The following is a 17382-nucleotide window of genomic DNA, read 5'->3' as shown; positions in this document are numbered from 1 at the left end:
ACAGATTTCTTCATTCGCATCGATCAATGTGGATGAAAAAATCTCTGCCAAAAAATGTGCAAAAAAAAAAAAAAAAAAAAAAAAGGAGGGGAAAGGCATCTGCCAGGACATAGGAGCTCCGCCCAACATCCAAACCCACTCAGCCCGTATGCCCTGGCAAACCCGATTTCTCCATTCACATCAATCGATGTGGATGAATAAATCATTGCCGGAATTTATTTATTTTTTTATAAAAAATGTTTGCCAAAGCATATGAACACCGCCCCTCAGCTCATATGCCTCGGCAAACGTATCTTTTTTACTGCAGAGGAGAAATCTCGTCTTGCAGCACCGCATACACCGACTTTGTGTAATCTGACAGCAGCGCAATGCTTCTGTCAGAATGCACATCAGTGCTGCAGCTGGTTCATCGGTTGGTCCACCTAGAAGGTAAAAAAACAAAACAAAAAACAGGCCGCAACGCAATAAATTTATTAACATTAACTTTATATAACATTTGAAACAGAACATTAACTTTTATTAACTTTATTGAACTTTTGGAACATTAACTTTTTTGCTTATCTGTGATAATTTTTTTTTTTTTTTTAACCTTTATAGGACAAACCTCTCCTTCCCCATGGGACAATGTGCAAAGCACAAATCGCCCAGAGATGTGGCGAAGTACATTATGCACTTTGTCCCAGGTGAAAGGAGAGGTTTGCAGCAGCTCTGTGTGAAAGGGCCCTAAGACCCCTGTGTGCCTGTCCTGTGTCACGCAATCCCTATACTAAGTGTACCTGTGTGTGGTACTTCCGGAAACACTCCCCTAAGCATAGGGCAGGGTGGTCAGGGCAGAAATAGTGGGTGTCACGCCTTATTCCACTCCTGCTACAGACACGACATCTTTTTAGGGGTGGCGCTTGGGTTTAGGTACCAGCAACGACATTGGGGAAATGTCGCTCGTGTAGACGGCTCACTACACTGGTGGTTGGGGCCACAGAACCTCCTGGATACAGGAGGTTCTCGATCTCTTCCTGAAATTTGAGGAAGGATCTTGTTCTCCCAGCCTTACTGTAGAGAACAAAACTATTGTACAGAGCCAATGTAATTATGTATACAGACACCTTCTTATACCAGCGTCTGGTCCTGCGGGAGAGTAAATAAGGAGCCAACATCTGGTCATTGAAGTCCACCTCTCCCATGAGCAAATTATAGTCGTGGACTGAGAGGGGCTTTTCAATGACACTGGTTGCCCGTTCAATTTGGATTGTCGTGTCTGCGTGAATGGAGAGCATGTAAACGTCACGCTTGTCTCTCCATTTCACCGCGAGCAGTTCTTCGTTACACAAGGCAGCCCTCTACCCCCTTGCAAGACAGGTGGTAACGAGCCGTTGGGGGAAGCCCCGGCGACTAGGTCGCGCGGTGCCACAGCAGCCAATCTGTTCTAGAAACAAATGCCTGAAGAGGGGCACACTTGTGTAGAAATTGTCCACATAAAGGTGGTACCCCTTGCCAAATAAGGGTGACACCAAGTCCCAGACTGTCTTCCCACTGCTCCCCAGGTAGTCAGGGCAACCGACCGGCTCCAGGGTCTGATCTTTACCCTCAGACACGAAATCTGTGCGTATAGCCTGTGGCCCTTTCACAGAGCTTATACAATTTGACCCCATACCGGGCGCGCTTGCTTGGGATGTATTGTTTGAAGCCAAGGCGCCCGGTAAAATGTATCAGGGACTCGTCTATGCAGATGTTTTGCTCAGGGGTATACAAATCTGCAAATTTGGTGTTAAAGTGGTCTATGAGGGGCCGAATTTTGTGGAGCCGGTCAAAAGCTGGATGGCCTCTGGGACGAGAGGTGCTATTATCACTAAAGTGCAGGAAACGCAGGATGGTCCCAAATCGTGTCCTGGACATGGCAGCAGAGAACATGGGCATGTGATGACCAATATGGCTGCAATTCATGCTTTTTTGTCAGGCCCATGTTGAGGAGAAGGCCCAGAAAAGTTTTAAATTCGGAAACTCGGACAGGTTTCCACCGGAAAGACTGGGCATAAAAGCTTCCCGGGTTGGCGGCTATAAATTGAGTGGCATACCGGTTTGTTTCTGCCACGACTAAGTCAAAGATCTCCGCAGTGAAGAACAGCTCAAAAAACCCCAGTGCCGATCCGATCTGAGCTGTCTCAACCCGAACTCGACTGGGCAGTGAAAGGGGGAACTACAGGTGCGGCTGAAGATGGGGGCTGCCAATCAGGGTTTGCCAGCACCTCAGGGACTCTACAGTGCGGTGGCTGCGACGGGGGAACTACTGCACGTGCCACCGTACCAGCTTCAACTGCCCTTCTGGTGCTCGCCACTTCACCATGTTCTACGGCAGTGCTGGTACTAGGTCCAGGATGGGCTGCGCTGCTGATGTATGCCTCATCATGTAACCTGACAGCGCCAGCCCCACTCTGCTGCCCTTGAAGCGGATCCCGCGCAACCTGTGGTCTAGCAACACGGGGCCAGGTACGCCTGGTGGTATCAGGGACCTCCACCTCCTCGTCCGAACTTTGGGTCAGACTGCCACTGCTTTCTACAGGTTCGTATTCTGACCCGCTGGATTCGTCAGATGAGGGTTCCCATTCCTCATCCGACTGGGTCAGAAGCCTGTAGGCCTCTTCAGAAGAATACCCCTTACTTGCCATTTGGACTACTAAATTTAGGGGGTATTCCCTGAGACTACCCAAGAAAAAAAGCAAGCCTGTCTTACAAATGGGAGGCTAGCGAAGTACCGGAGGCTGCTGCGATTGATAAAAAATATCAAAACTGATTTTTTTTTTATCGCCGCAGCGCTTGTGTAGTGATAAAAAAATATATAAAATTTTGTCACTGCGGCGGGGCGGGCATGGGTGAACGCACGTGTGGGCGACCGATCAGGCCTGATCGGGCAAACACTGCGTTTTGGGTGGAGGGCAAGCTAAGGTGACACTAATACTATTATAGATCTGACCGTGATCAGTTCTGATCACTTACAGATACTATAAAAGTACAAATGCTGATTAGCGATACGCTAATCAGCGAATCAGTGACTGCGGTGCGGTGGGCTGGGCGCTAACTGAAGCTAACTACCTACCAAAGGGGCCTAAACTAACCTAAACCTAACAGTCAATACTGGTGGGGAAAAAAAAGTGACAGTTTAAACTGATCACTTTTTTTTTCATTTCACTAGTGATTGACAGGGGCGATCAAGGGCTAAATATGTAGTGCTTGGTGTACTCACTGATCTGTGCTCTGGAGCTTCATCTAGCTCTGATACTCTCCCCTACCTCTCAGCCGTCTTCAGTGTGTTACTAGAGACGGATCTTGCCTAACAAGCAATGGACTGCAAATAAGGTGGAAGTGAGACCCCTAGTAGCCATAACTTTACAGATTTTTTTCAGGTGGAAGCAGGCATAGTTTTTAAATGAAGTGATTTAGAAATCTGCTAGTTAAACCATTCTCTATGAAATTATATTGCAAGAAAGTACCTATGGTCTCCAACTACTGTGAAACTACAACTTCCAGCAGACCACAGGATATGCAGATGCTTCACTTCTGATAAATCTCCCTCAGCAGGTCACCATTATATACAGTCACCCTGCTCCGTCTCTCTGGTTAAACGTCAATTTAACATAAACCCCACCTCGGAGGTCCTGTTCGGGACAGTTAGCGAGTACGAGGGTACATAGAGAGGAAAATAATCCATTTTATTTGAAGGCACAGTTGTAAAAAAGCAGCTGCTGTTATAATTAAACCTATTTACAGGGAACGTTCGTGGTGGCGCCCTCTTATGGTGACTTTTTCTTATGTTTGAAGGCTTTCCCCTTCGGACCCCCTGTTTTTTGTCCTCCAGTAAACTTGCCCTTTTGCCCCCTCTTTGGGCCTCTAGAGCCAAATGCTCCGGGCCTCTTGGATCCCATCTGCTTTTTCTTCCCCTTGCCGGTGGGGTGTTTATTTGGGGACCAGCCCTTCGGGTTTGTAAAGGATTTCTGTCCTTTTTTAGTAGGTCTGTCTGAATGTCCTTTGGGACTTTTAGATCCTTTGTGCAAGGAGAACTTGGCCTTGTGATGTCCGGTGGAGGACGGGGAAGCCTTGCTCTGTTTCATGGCTCCTTGAGATTTTTTAAATTTCTTCTGGGGTGGTCTGGATTTCCATCTTGGTAATGACCTTTTTCCACTGCCCTGAAGGAAGAGATCTGCAAGGGGGATGGAGGAAGGAAAGAAGAGTCAGAATACAGAAAAAGAGAGGAAAAATCTTTCAGGAACAGCTTGTCCCAAGAATCCCCTCCCAGACCTCTGGCCCAACATCATGCCAGCTTATACTGGGACCAGTGCAAAGACTGATCAGCTATTGCTCCCTTCCATAGCTGTAAGGTCCTTTAGGGTCTGCCAGAGTGGGAACTGCTGATATTTAATGGAGGACACTGCTGGGAAGGTGATTACTTGGATAAACCACATGACCGCTGCCATCTTGGATGCTATGGACATGGCGATCTATTTACATATGGCATCCATTTGTGGTGGTCCAATTTAAGACTATGAATGGACACCACAGGTTCTGCAGCTGTACCTATGGTGTTCAGCTGATCTCTGGTGGAAGTCAGATTGTAGATGGTTTAAATCAGGGATGCCCAACCTGCGGCCCTCCAGATGTTGCAAAACTACAACTCCCAGCATGCCTGGACAGCCTACAGCTATTAGGGCATCCTGGAGATGTAGTTTTGCAACAGCTGGAGTGCCACAGGTTGAGCATGCCTAGTCTAGATAAAACAATCCCAGAGAACAAACATGCAGAGAACAAAGACTGGCATCATGTGATGTAAACCAGGAGACGCGCGCCTTGTGCCCGGTCCATACAGCTGTACAGACTACGTACCTTTGTCTGGTTCCTCTCCGACCGTCTGTCTGTAATACTCTGCGTCGTCATCTTCGGACACCTCTGCTGCATCCTGCTCACAAGAAGCTCCAGGGTCCTCCACTTCACTGTCCTCATCCTCTGGTTGCTTCCGTTTCATGCCAGCCAAGCTGCGCTTCCTGGTGGTAAAGTGACAGGAACCTGGCTTTATATACTGGTTAAGTGACAGGATCTAAAATCTAGGACACCTCCTATTCAGAGGCAGCCCACACATGAGGGTTTGATCACTACATGCAGGGCCATATACATTTCTCTTCTATATTTATTAAAGTCGAGGATGTCCACAGAATCACTCTCTGCATGGACCTAAGAGGACCCTTTATGATGTCTGTTCACTAAAGAAGCATGTGGACTACCACTTTAAGACAAGAACCACATGACCATAGAAAGCCTAACAGAGGTTTTCCCACAAATGCTGTGAGGAGGGGATTGAATGGTGTAGTGGTCAGGCATGTGCCCTCCTGCTCCATTTAGTGTCTATGGGGCTGACTACAGCGTGGAATGTGATCTCTTTGGAGGTCTCTTCAGGCTTCTTTTCTTGCATGACCCATATCACAATCCCTAAAACGGGAGAGGGCTTGCACTCACTTATTATCCTCTTTCATCTCTTTCTTGAGCTGGACATCCTTCTCCTGTTTTTTCCTCCGCTCGCTCTTCGCTTTCAGTTTCTTCTCTTTACGATCCAACATGGCCTTGATCTCGTCCTCTGTCTTTTCAACTGAGAAGGGAGAAAAATAAATAACTAATCTCTCCTGTGGACAACAGAAAGGTGAGCAGACCTGGGGCATACTGTGCTTCTACAATGGCAGCCTCTGGGACCTGTGCTGGCTCTCAGCAACCAGGATCCAAGCCGGTTATCATGTGCTGCCCATACATTACCCGCTGGAGCGCTAAGCTAGTCTTCTGTTAGACACCCCGGACAAAATGGAAAACTGAAAACCACAACTTACTGAAATTGTGGTATAAAACGTTGCCGTCATTCAGACCCTCCTCAATCTTAACCAACTGTAGAGTCATCCTGGGGCCGATCTGGGGGCAAAAGAAAGATTATCACATAAGAACAAAGGAGCATATACACGTATCATTATCATAGCTGGCCCGCGTCCTCCCATCTGGGGCCACCTCCAGCTGGCCCGCGTCCTCCCATCTGGGGCCACCTCCAGCTGGCCCGCGTCCTCCCATCTGGGGCCACCTCCAGCTGGCCTCATTCACCTGGCCCACCTCCGCCTGGCCTATCGCCTCCTTTCTGGGCCTCTTTCACCTGGCCCACCTCCTCCTATTTGGGCCCCCTCCACCTGGTCTATAGCCTCCTTTCTGGGCCCCCTCCATCTAGCCTATCGCCTTCTTTCTGGGCTCCTTCGACTTGGCCCACCTCCTCCTATCATGGCACTCTGCACCTGACCACCTCCTCCTTCTATCATCTCCCTATCTGCCCATACATCCATGTCTGTCATCACACCAGCATTTATTAGCCCCACACCTCTGTCAGACGCACGGCACTTTGCTGAGACTTCATGTTGCCACGTCCGGCGTAAATCTGGGGCAGCTCTGTGATGTTATCTTCTCCATCTTGCTCGGCCTCGCTCTCAGAGAGGTTGGCTCCTCTGGAAGACAGGAACAAGGAGTCAGTAACTGGGTCCCTCATTTTTGCATCAGCCCACCTCAGCATGGGACAGCAACCTGCAGCATTCTGGGAGTTGTAGTTTTGCAACAACTGCAGTGCCGCAGGTCGCTGAACCCTACTGTGCAGTGCCGCAGGTCGCTGAACCCTACTGTATGGCATAACCTCATTTTCTTATGACACTTACTTGACCAGTAATTCACTGATGTCCTCCCAACGGCTCATGTTTGGAAATTTCTCCTGGAGAAGCTTCTTCATCCCCTTGCTCATTCCAACTGGTACCACCTTCACACTGCTGCAAAGACGCAAGAGACAGTTATTGTCACAGACGAAAGTGCCCCCTACAGTTAGTTTGGAGGTACTGCAGCATTGGAACCATATTCCTACCAGAAAAATTCTCCTGTTACTGTGTGTAAAACATGTCTCATCCTGGATAAAAAACAAAAAAACGGACTCTAGCACCACCTATAGGCAACTACCCTGAAGTCAATGTAAAACACTTTCTAGACCCTGCACTCAAAAGGTGTCGTTTTAACTCTTTAATTTAGTGTGCAGCGACATCCTTAGGTGCTGCCACTCCTGCAATTTCTTACCCAGCCTACACAGTACTCACAGGGTCGCGACTGATCGGCGGGCGCCCTGCAGGACATCGCTGCTGCTGATCAGCTCTGACAACGGCACAAACGAGGGCACCACTTACGATCAAAGCTCTATGACCAGGAACCCCTTGCATATGGCCAGGAGGACTCTCCTGTCCCGGGCGCTCAGTTCTGACTTTCCTTCTCTTCTGCTCGTGGTCCCCGCTAGATGGGAAGTGTGACACGTCTTGTACATGCACGATACTGCTGCCGGCCAATCGGTGTCCTCAGCGGTGAGGTGTGCAGGCATGCCGTGTGACCGCTGCCACCAGGGAGGCCAGTGATTGGCCGGCAGAGGTGACGCACGTGTAGATGGGCACATCAAACTTCTGGTCCAACAGGATCGGAGGAAAAGGAATCTCCGCACTGGAATCTGAGTACCGGTGACGGGCGAGTTTTTTTTTTTTTGATTTAACCCCTGCCCATATCAAAAGGGATCCCCGGTTTTAATGAGCCCTTTTAAGTGCTTAATTAACCCCTTATACGCAAGGAGAATCAGCAATTATCAAGCGCCGGTAGATACTGATGGACACAATCACATAACTGATTTTACGTTGGTGACACCAAGGTGTGAACACTGCTCGTAGCTACTGACACCACCGGCACACCAGGGACCCCGCTGATGACTTGCTCATTGGTCACATGACTGGCAGCAGGGGGCAGCTAACCTGATGACTGTTTCTAAAGGAAACCAGCAGAAGTGCGATATGAGCAAATGACATAAAATAAAGAACGGGTGCCACTTGGGGCGTATTCCCGGCCTTGAGCTCTAACCCTGGCCATCTTCCCACCACAGCACTACTTACTAATGCCTGAACTCCAGCAGTTGGGTGTCATCGATGTAGTTAATGAGGATACATCTGCGGATGGTGTTTAGGTTGACCTGTAATGGTAAAAAAAAAAAAAAAAAAAGATGATCAAGAGGGATTCATACACAGGATAATGAGGGTTGTAGTTCATACGGATGTCTCAGAGCGTTTACTTTGGAGGATCATCATGGGAGGCCCTCAGCAGACTATACGTCATCATCACCGACATCCACTAAAGAACAGGGGAGGTGCAGCATTACCCCCCCACACCCAGTGTGAACACAGCCATATAAAGATGGGAGAACTCTCAGATCTCAACCAGCAACTGCAGGGTGGCACTGGAGATAAACCCTAAGCTGCAGTGTAAAGCATGGGGGGGGGGGGGGGGACTGAATTTCTCTTACCTTGTGCACATTGATGGAGGGGAACATGTTCTGGAACATGGTAGCCATGACCTTGATATGCATTCCCTGTGTGCCGAAATTATTGAGAACCAGGAGAGGAGGAAAGGAAAACTGCTGCTCGTGCATGCGATGCTTCTTCAGGGTGGAGACCACGTCCTTCACCAAGGAATACTGCGGACAGGAAGGGGCACACTTAACAAGCATGGCCCGACTGAGTGAGGCCTAGTAACATGTCACTCATACCAGTGCACTGGCAGATAGAAAACGCTAAGAGGCTCTGCCGCCGCTACTGAAGCATGCACAGTAGCTGCTCTGGTAGCGGTAGCAGTCCCTCTGCGCTTGCCTTGCTACTTGGAGCAATGGCGCAGGCGCGAGAACGACAAGGCCAGGCACCTGACCTTGTCAATCAAGGTGGGAGTCTCTTCAGCAGCAGGGCCGGACCCTCGCTGCTCGAGAAGCCTGTTTGATGAACGAATCGATTCGTACAGATCGATCTGCTCGTCTCTAGTCACCTCTGACAGACGTAATAATCGCGTTTTCCACATCGAAGGCTGATGATGAGAAAAGGATACCAACCTGCATCACTCTGAAGTGCAGCGTGGGGCCTCTTGGCAAACGGACAAATTTCTGATGACGGGGGGGAAGAAAGAAAGAAATCAGAGCTTTGCGTTAAAGGGGTTATCAGAGTTAATAAAAAAAATAAAAAAACACTTAAAATCCATCAGGATATACATATAATTTGGTTAAGGGCTCTTTCACACCTGCGTTCTTTTCTTCCGGCATAGAGTTCCGTCGTCGGGGCTCTTGCCGGAAGAATCCTGATCAGTTTTATCCTAATGCATTCTGAATGGAGAGAAATCCGTTCAGGATGCATCAGGATGTCTTCAGTTCCGGAACGGAACGTTTTTTGGCCGGAGAAAATACCGCAGCATGCTGCGCTTTTTGCTCCGGCAAAAAATCCGGAACACTTGCCGCAAGGCCGGATCCGGAATTAATGCCCATTGAAAGACATTGATCCGGATACGGCCTTAAGCTAAACGTCATTTCGGCGCATTGCCGGAGCCGACATTTAGCTTTTTCAGAGTGGTTACCATGGCTGCCGGGACGCTAAAGTCCTGGCAGCCATGGTAAAGTGTAGCGGGGAGCGGGGGAGCAGTATACTTACCGTCCGTGCGGCTCCCGGGGCGCTCCAGAGTGACGTCAGGGCGCCCCCAAGCGCATGGATCATGTGATCACATGGATCACGTCATCCATGCGCATGGGGCGCTCTGACGTCATTCTGGAGCGCCCCGGGAGCCGCACGGACTGTAAGTACACTGCTCCCCCGCTCCCCGCTCCTACTATGGCAACCAGGACTTTAATAGCGTCCTGGGTGCCATAGTAACACTGAACGCATTTGGAAGACGGTTCCGTCTTCAAATGCTTTCAGTACACTTGGGTTTTTCCGGAACCGGAGTGTAATTCCGGCAAGTGGAGTGCACGCCGGATCCGGACAACGCAAGTGTGAAAGAGGCCTAAGCTAGATTTCATCAAGTTAAAACCCATATTTACACCTTTTCATGGTTCTGTCATTGCTTTGTTTACATACTGAATTACATGCTGAGGGGGCGTGTAGCAACAAAGTCAGTCTTTTTCACAGTATTCCCGGTTTGTGCATGTGCAGACCGGAAGGACGGAACCGCAAGGCAGTTCCATCGTCAGAGCTGCGTGCCTGCTGGATCCGCCGATCAGTGTGACAAGTGACAGCATTTGTAGACGGATCCAGGTGCAGATACGTCTAGAAATGCATTGCAATAACGGATCCACCTATCCGCTTGCCATGTGGATGGACGGATCCCTCTGGCAGTCTTTTTCACAGTTTTCATGTTCTGCGCATGCGCAGACCGGAAGGACGGATCCGTCCTTCAGTTGTTTTGCAACGCCGGATCCGCACGGCAGCTCCGTCGTCAGAGCTGCGTGCCTGCTGGATGCGCCGATCAGTGTGACAACTGACAGCATTTGTAGACGGATCCAGGTGCGGATCCGTCTAGAAATGAATTGCAATAACGGATCCGTCCAGTGGCACCGTCAAATAGCGGCCGGGCGGATCCGACAGGGTGAACAGCCTGTCGGATACGTCCTGCCGCTAGTGTGAAAATATCATTAGCATTATCTGTATCTAAGCAATATCTATATTATTCAAATATATATTCAATATGGATATTGCTTAGATAAATCCATATATTGGTGGCAGATAAGGATTTTATATAGCTGAATAATGATGTTGATGATCATAATAATGATGGCCAATAATTTATTTATATTTCCCAGGGGGTGTTGAATGTGTACTAGTGGGGGGGGGGGGGGGGGGGACCAGGGCTGTAATAACGATCCCCAGATGCAGAGGGAACGTTTACAAACTGCCACCTCTAGCCCCAGTGAATGCAGGAGGGAATAACATACCCTGCTGTCAGAGAAGAGATCGCCTCGGCTCTGGTATGTACTGCGCATGAGCGATCGCATACCAGAGCCGAGGCAGTGAGAAGAGCTGGAGGGGGGAGGGCACCAGAGGCTCTGACGTTTCGTTTACAGAGCCTCAAGCAGGGAGAAGCTTGTAAACGAAACGTCATCAGCAGAGCAGGCTTACTGACGTCGGGGGTCACATGACCCAGAACTGAACTGGCCAAATAGTGATAGGTGATGAAAGTGATTTTAATAAACTTTCACTGGACTACAATAAATGCAATTAGAATACATTTATTTAAGTCGGATAACCCCTTTAAGGGATTGCTCCAGGGGTCCTAGAATGTAAAAGGCGACAGCAGGCTGAGGCAGAAATCACTGGACGGCCCTGTCCTTAAGGGGGACCTTCAGAGTAAAGTCTATTGTAGTGGCGTCCGCAAACTGCATGCCTCCAGCTGCGTGAAACTACAACTTCCAGCGTGTCCAGACAGTTGGCAGCGTATAATGGGAGTTGCAGTTTTTAAAGCAGCGGGAGGGCTGCAGGTAGACCGCCACCAGTCATATCGAGGTCATAAGACAATGGTATTGGTTGCTGTAGCTCTTTACTTACAAAGTTGATGTTTGCCTCCGTTTTAGTGAAGATTAGGAAGTGGGTGACTCCGAGGGGACCGGCCACCGCCACAAAATCTTTCATGCTGTTATTCTTGCGAACCTATGACACAAAGACCCTCGTGAGCAAACTGTATGTCGACCCCATCCCTCCCCACACACATCGAGCCCAAGGCAGGAACATGGGCCTTAGCGTGGTGCTATCCTGGACAAACTGGGCCACAGAGGAGACAAAAAACTGCTGTCAGAGTCCAGGAAGTGCCAGTGTTTCAGAAGAGAAGGTCACAGTGAGCTAGCACTCAGGACATGGCAGGGTACTCCTCGCTGCCCACCATGCTCGTTAATCAGTTTTAGGTTCCCAGCCTTGTAATATCGGGGCGGTGTTACCTTCAGAGAGCTGGCGGTGAATGGCTCCATGGCTCTCCTCACATCCTGGATCAGCTGCTGTACGTTCTTCCCAATCTGCCCGCGATGGAAGACAAAGGAGTGCGGGACACCGGAGTACTCCTCCTCGGCATTGTGAACGGCCGCCGCTCGTAACTTCTTCTGGTTCTTAGTCTAAAGACAAAGACAAGTAAGTAAGAGACACTTCCACTGTTTACTGAGCTGGGGCCAAAGCAGGTGGAGAGAGGACAGCAGAAGCAAACCGCCGGGTGCCTCCACCAGAATACAGGCAGCATTTAGGATAGCCTGGATGCGGAGGGAGCCTCAAAGGGGTTTTCCAAGAGTTCGAAACTGATGGCCTATCCTCAGGATTGCCCATCAATATCTGTGGAGGTCGGACTTCCAGCACCCCTACTGATCAGCTCTTTGAAGAGGCCACAGTTCTCCGGCGAATGCCGCGGCCTCTTCCTAGGCCGATGGTATCACGTTTATTGGTCACATGGCCTTGGTGCAGCTCAGACCCATTCAAGTGAATGTTCCAAGTCAAAGGTATAGTCGGCACTTGGCCCATGAAGTCGTGGCCCGGGGCTCCCATGTCGGTGCCCACCGGAGCCTCTTCAAACCACTGATCGGTAGAGATGCTGGGAGTCGGAGCCCCGCCAATCAGATGCCGATGACAGATCCTGAGGATAGCACATCAATGCTGTACTTCAAAGGGATTGGCTCACAAACGATATTTATCACATATCCACAAGACGGGTGACAAATGGAGGACTGCTGGGACCCCCACTGATCATGAGAACAGAAACCTAGTGTGAATGGAGCTATACTGACTGATACCAAGGGCAGAACGACCGCCACAGCGGCTGCTATGGGGTCCCGCCTCTTCTAGTTACTCCCCTGGTTGGACTCCTTGCAATCATACATTTCACCTACCGTGTAGATACTTGTTGTTCTTGGGCCAACCTCTTAAAGGGGATTGTCCATCTAAGACTGTGATTGATTGAGACATCGCTAAGATATGCCATCAGTCAGATCGAAGAGGGACTCGCTCCCGTCTCCAGAACTAGCCCCCCGAAGTGTAGGAGAGCGCACCACGTACTGACGTCCACTTCCATTTATCGTTATGAGACTGCTCCCACAGCGGTGAATAGAGGGTGGCTGCCCCTGCACGGTGCGCCCTTCTTCACTTTGGGGGTCCCGTTCTGAAAGCAGGAGCATGTCCCAGAAGTGGTGACTGATGGCATATTGCATATCCTAGCATATCCTTTTTCCGTGCAGTACCAACAAATGCCTGTGACGACACTAATCTCATGTACACTTTGCAGATGAACCTGCATTGTGGATTTCCAAATCTGCAGCGTCAATTACGTTGGCGGTTTTAGCGGATTTCACTTTTTTCAATGGAAGGGTGAGATCTGCGGCAAAACCACACATCTAATCCACACCAAAAACTAAAAATTGCGTGCGGATATGCTGCAGAAACACACATAAATCCACACGGAAAATTGTGCGGATCTTATGTGCCTGCACCCGTGTACGTCTACGCGTGACTGAAATGCCGCAGATTTGCCGTCGTGGATTTTTGTGCGGCAAACCTGCAGTGTTTTTACAGTACCAGCAAAGTGGATGAGATTTTAAAGGGGTTGTCCAGGTTTGCCAGGCACGGGTCGTGCCTCGCATTGAAGAGCTGAGCTGCAATACCGCACACAACCTGTGGACAGGGGTGGTGCTGTTGTTGGAAGAAGGCAGCCATCTTTATCTAGTCCTGGGAAATCCCTTCAACAACTCTCATCCACGTGCTGCAGTGTAAACTGACGGGATTTGAAATAGTCACAGTGTCACCAGTATATGGCGCTGATCTCCACTGCCGCCTCCACCTTTTTCAGTGGAGAGGAAGCAGTCCACAGACAGCGGCAAAAACATGAGGCTTTTGGAGTATTTTCTGTGGCAAAAGTCGCAGAGGAATTTTTCGGCACACGTGGACGTACCCTTAAAGGGGTTGTCCACTTGGCAGAACCTGTAAAGGGAAGATTACTTTTCTGCTCCCCACTCATTCTCCCGGCCTGTGATGCTCTCGCTGTAAGCATCCGGTTTGACGCCGCAGCGGAGACCGGATCCCCTTAAGTCATGTGATCACTTGTCAGTGATTGGCTGCAGGCGGCGGCTCCGTAGAGCCAAAAAAAAACAAAACAAAAAACAGATCCATCACCAATTGACTTTTAATGTATTTAGTGCCGGATCAGTTGTTTTTTTCCCGTTTTGATTTCACACAACCGCATCCTAACAAAACGGATGCATCCTAATCAAAACGGATCCGTGTAATTCCAGTGTCGAGATCCTCTGCCGCATCTCAATACCGGAATAAACAAGGCAAGTGTTAGAGTAGCCTTACTAAGCTTCCCTTTACATGTCCCGCACCCCCCATTCATGTACAACTCGTGGGTAAAAGGGGATAACTATTAGAGCGGTGGAGATCCGACCACTGATACATGCGTGCAGCCGCTCCATTGATTTCAATGGGAGTTCCAGAGATAGGAGACTATCTCCGGTATTCCCATAGAAATGACTGAAGCGGCCGTGTGCGACTGGCTGTTCTGGTAATTTCAGGGGAGCTGTGGGGGAGGGGTTCTTGTGATGGGTGGGGGTCCCCAGCGGTAGGACCTCCACCAATCTAATAGTGATCCCCAGTCCTGTGGATAGGGGAAAACGTCAAACAACCAGAATCCCCCTTTAAGGTGACAGGCGTGACACCATTCACAGCATCCTGACACCAATGGTTATCCACAGTATATGTCAGAGGTCCCACCTCAATTGGTAACAGGAGTCCCACGACCCCATCTTGCTGCACTGTAAGCGGAGAAGTGGCTGACCATCGTACTCCAGCGGCCATGAGACAGGACCCCCAGAGAAGTGAAGGGTGTTTCGAGATATTTCCCTACCCTCGTCATTTCCTGTTGTGACACGGCCGCACCCGACATGACATTCCCAGCTTTGGAAGGAGGTGTGCCGTGCCGGCGCACAACGGGTAGGGAAATTTCACACCAGAGTTGGGAAGAAGGGGCCACCTAATGCGCTTGCGCCTTACCTCTCAGCTAGACACTGGCCGACACTGCGCATGCACCAGGAGCCTCAGCAGTGGTTAGATGGCAGTGAAAAAAATTACGGGCCAGTGGGCAAGCGGGATACACCACGGGAGATCTCTTACACCGAACATCCATCCGATCACCGCACCTGTGCACTGTGGGGGTAGGGAAGTCTGATGTCCATTTGTTCTGTTAAATCTCCCTATCACTCACTGCGCACGGGCGGTGCCTGAATCTGGAACCGGCTGAGAGGTAAGGCGCAAGCGCATTAGGTGGCCCCTTCTCCCCAACTCCGGTGTGAAATTTCCCTACCCCGTCGTTGTGCGCCACACCTCCTTCCAAAGCTGGGAACCGATGCAATGTCCGGTGCGACCGCGTCACAACAGGAAGTGACGAGGGTAGGGGAAATATCAGGACCCCCACAGAAGTGGAGCGTGCACATACACAGGGGCCATGAGACGGGGGACCCCCACAGAAGCAGAGGGTGCACATACACAGGGGCCATGAGACGGGGGACCCCCACAGAAGCAGAGGGTGCACATACACAGGGGCCATGAGACGGGGGACCCCCACAGAAGCAGAGGGTGCACATACACAGGGGCCATGAGACGGGGGACCCCCACAGAAGTTTAGGGTGCACATACACAGGGGCCATGAGACGGGGGACCCCCACAGAAGCAGAGGGTGCACATACACAGGGGCCATGAGACGGGGGACCCCCACAGAAGCAGAGGGTGCACATACACAGGGGCCATGAGATAGGGGACCCCCACAGAAGCAGAGGGTGCACATACACAGGGGCCATGAGACAGGGGACCCCCACAGAAGCAGAGGGTGCACATACACAGGCGCCATGAGACAGGGGACCCCCACAGAAGTGGAAGGTGCACATACACAGGGGCCATGAGACAGGGGACCCCCACAGAAGCAGAGTGTGCACATACACAGGGGCCATGAGACAGGGGACCCCCACAGAAGCGGTGGGTGCACATACACAGGGGCCGTGAGACAGGGGACCCCCACAGAAGCAGAGGGTGCACATACACAGGGGCCATGAGACGGGGGACCCCCACAGAAGCAGAGGGTGCACATACACAGGGGCCATGAGACGGGGGACCCCCACAGAAGCAGAGGGTGCACATACACAGGGGCCATGAGACGGGGGACCCCCACAGAAGTTTAGGGTGCACATACACAGGGGCCATGAGACGGGGGACCCCCACAGAAGCAGAGGGTGCACATACACAGGGGCCATGAGACAGGGGACCCCCACAGAAGCAGAGGGTGCACATACACAGGCGCCATGAGACAGGGGACCCCCACAGAAGTGGAAGGTGCACATACACAGGGGCCATGAGACAGGGGACCCCCACAGAAGCAGAGTGTGCACATACACAGGGGCCATGAGACAGGGGACCCCCACAGAAGCGGTGGGTGCACATACACAGGGGCCATGAGACAGGGGACCCCCACAGAAGTGGAGGGTGCACATACACAGGGGCCATGAGACAGGGGACCCCCACAGAAGCGGTGGGTGCACATACACAGGGGCCGTGAGACAGGGGACCCCCACAGAAGTGGAGGGTGCACATACACAGGGGCCATGAGACAGGGGACCCCCACAGAAGTGGAGGGTGCACATACACAGGGGCCATGAGACAGGGGACCCCACAGAAGCAGAGGGTGCACATACACAGGGGACCCCCACAGAAGCAGAGGGTGCACATATACAGCACATACCCTATACTCCGCTGGGGGCACTTGCAGTGAGGACTAGCATTGGCAATGCCACATTCTGGACAACCCCTTTAAGGCTGAGGCTGCAAGGTGGCCTTAACCATGTGTGTGCCAGTCTGGGTGCCACCAATCATCTGATGACCGACTGGGGACTTCCACATAAAACCAGTGTGACCTCCCTGCTGCAGAACAACTACAACTCCCAACAGTCCAAGGATGATGGGGCTCTCCGGTCACTGCAGATGCTGCCCCGGCCCAGTTCTCCCAGTACCGGACCAGTTCTCCCAGCTCCTACCTTATCCTTCCCCATGCTGCTCTCCGGCTGCTACTGCCTAACCCACGTGTTAGAACAGCGCAGTCACTTCTGGTTCCGCCTCTCAGTGAAAGGAAACAAGGTCCCTGCTTTATAAGTTCCGCCGTCACTTAGTTCCGGTAAAACGGCTGTGGGTTCCCCACCACAGAAGCAGGTGGGAACTTCCTCTACAGTCTCTATGGGGCTCGACATGTCTGATATGAATATAGTAAGACCACCATGTTGTACTAGAAACGGGAGTGTGGCGGTGTTTGGTGCTGTCTAAAGCAGCCAATCAGATTCCAGCTTTCGTGTGTACAGTGCTGGTTGGAAAATGAGTGAAGAGTTCTGATTGGTTGCTATAGGCAACTCTGAAAGTCCAGGTGTGGCATATTCACATGTTGCAGTTGTGCCGCACATTTACCGCTGATTGCAGCGCAGTTCTCGAG

At 50.9% G+C, this 17382-nt stretch overlaps 1 protein-coding gene across 1 annotated transcript; it reads right to left on the bottom strand.

The window, feature by feature from the left end:
- Positions 1-3256: 3256 nt before the first annotated feature.
- PPAN (peter pan homolog) lies at positions 3257-17009 on the bottom strand. Its single transcript, XM_040414914.1, has 12 exons — positions 16937-17009; positions 11822-11992; positions 11436-11537; positions 8960-9010; positions 8384-8554; positions 7977-8053; positions 6720-6827; positions 6392-6515; positions 5862-5940; positions 5500-5629; positions 4873-5030; positions 3257-4192 (listed from the first exon to the last, which is right to left on the bottom strand). Exons 1-12 carry the CDS (start codon positions 16949-16951, stop codon positions 3786-3788), a joined length of 1593 nt encoding a protein of 530 aa, XP_040270848.1. The 5' UTR covers positions 16952-17009; the 3' UTR covers positions 3257-3785.
- Positions 17010-17382: the final 373 nt, after the last annotated feature.

Source organism: Bufo bufo, chromosome 1 (assembly GCF_905171765.1).
Source record: "Bufo bufo chromosome 1, aBufBuf1.1, whole genome shotgun sequence".
NCBI classification, from domain to species: Eukaryota; Metazoa; Chordata; class Amphibia; order Anura; family Bufonidae; genus Bufo; species Bufo bufo.
Note: the sequence above shows the minus strand (reverse complement) of the source record. Positions and strands in the feature narration are given on the sequence as shown.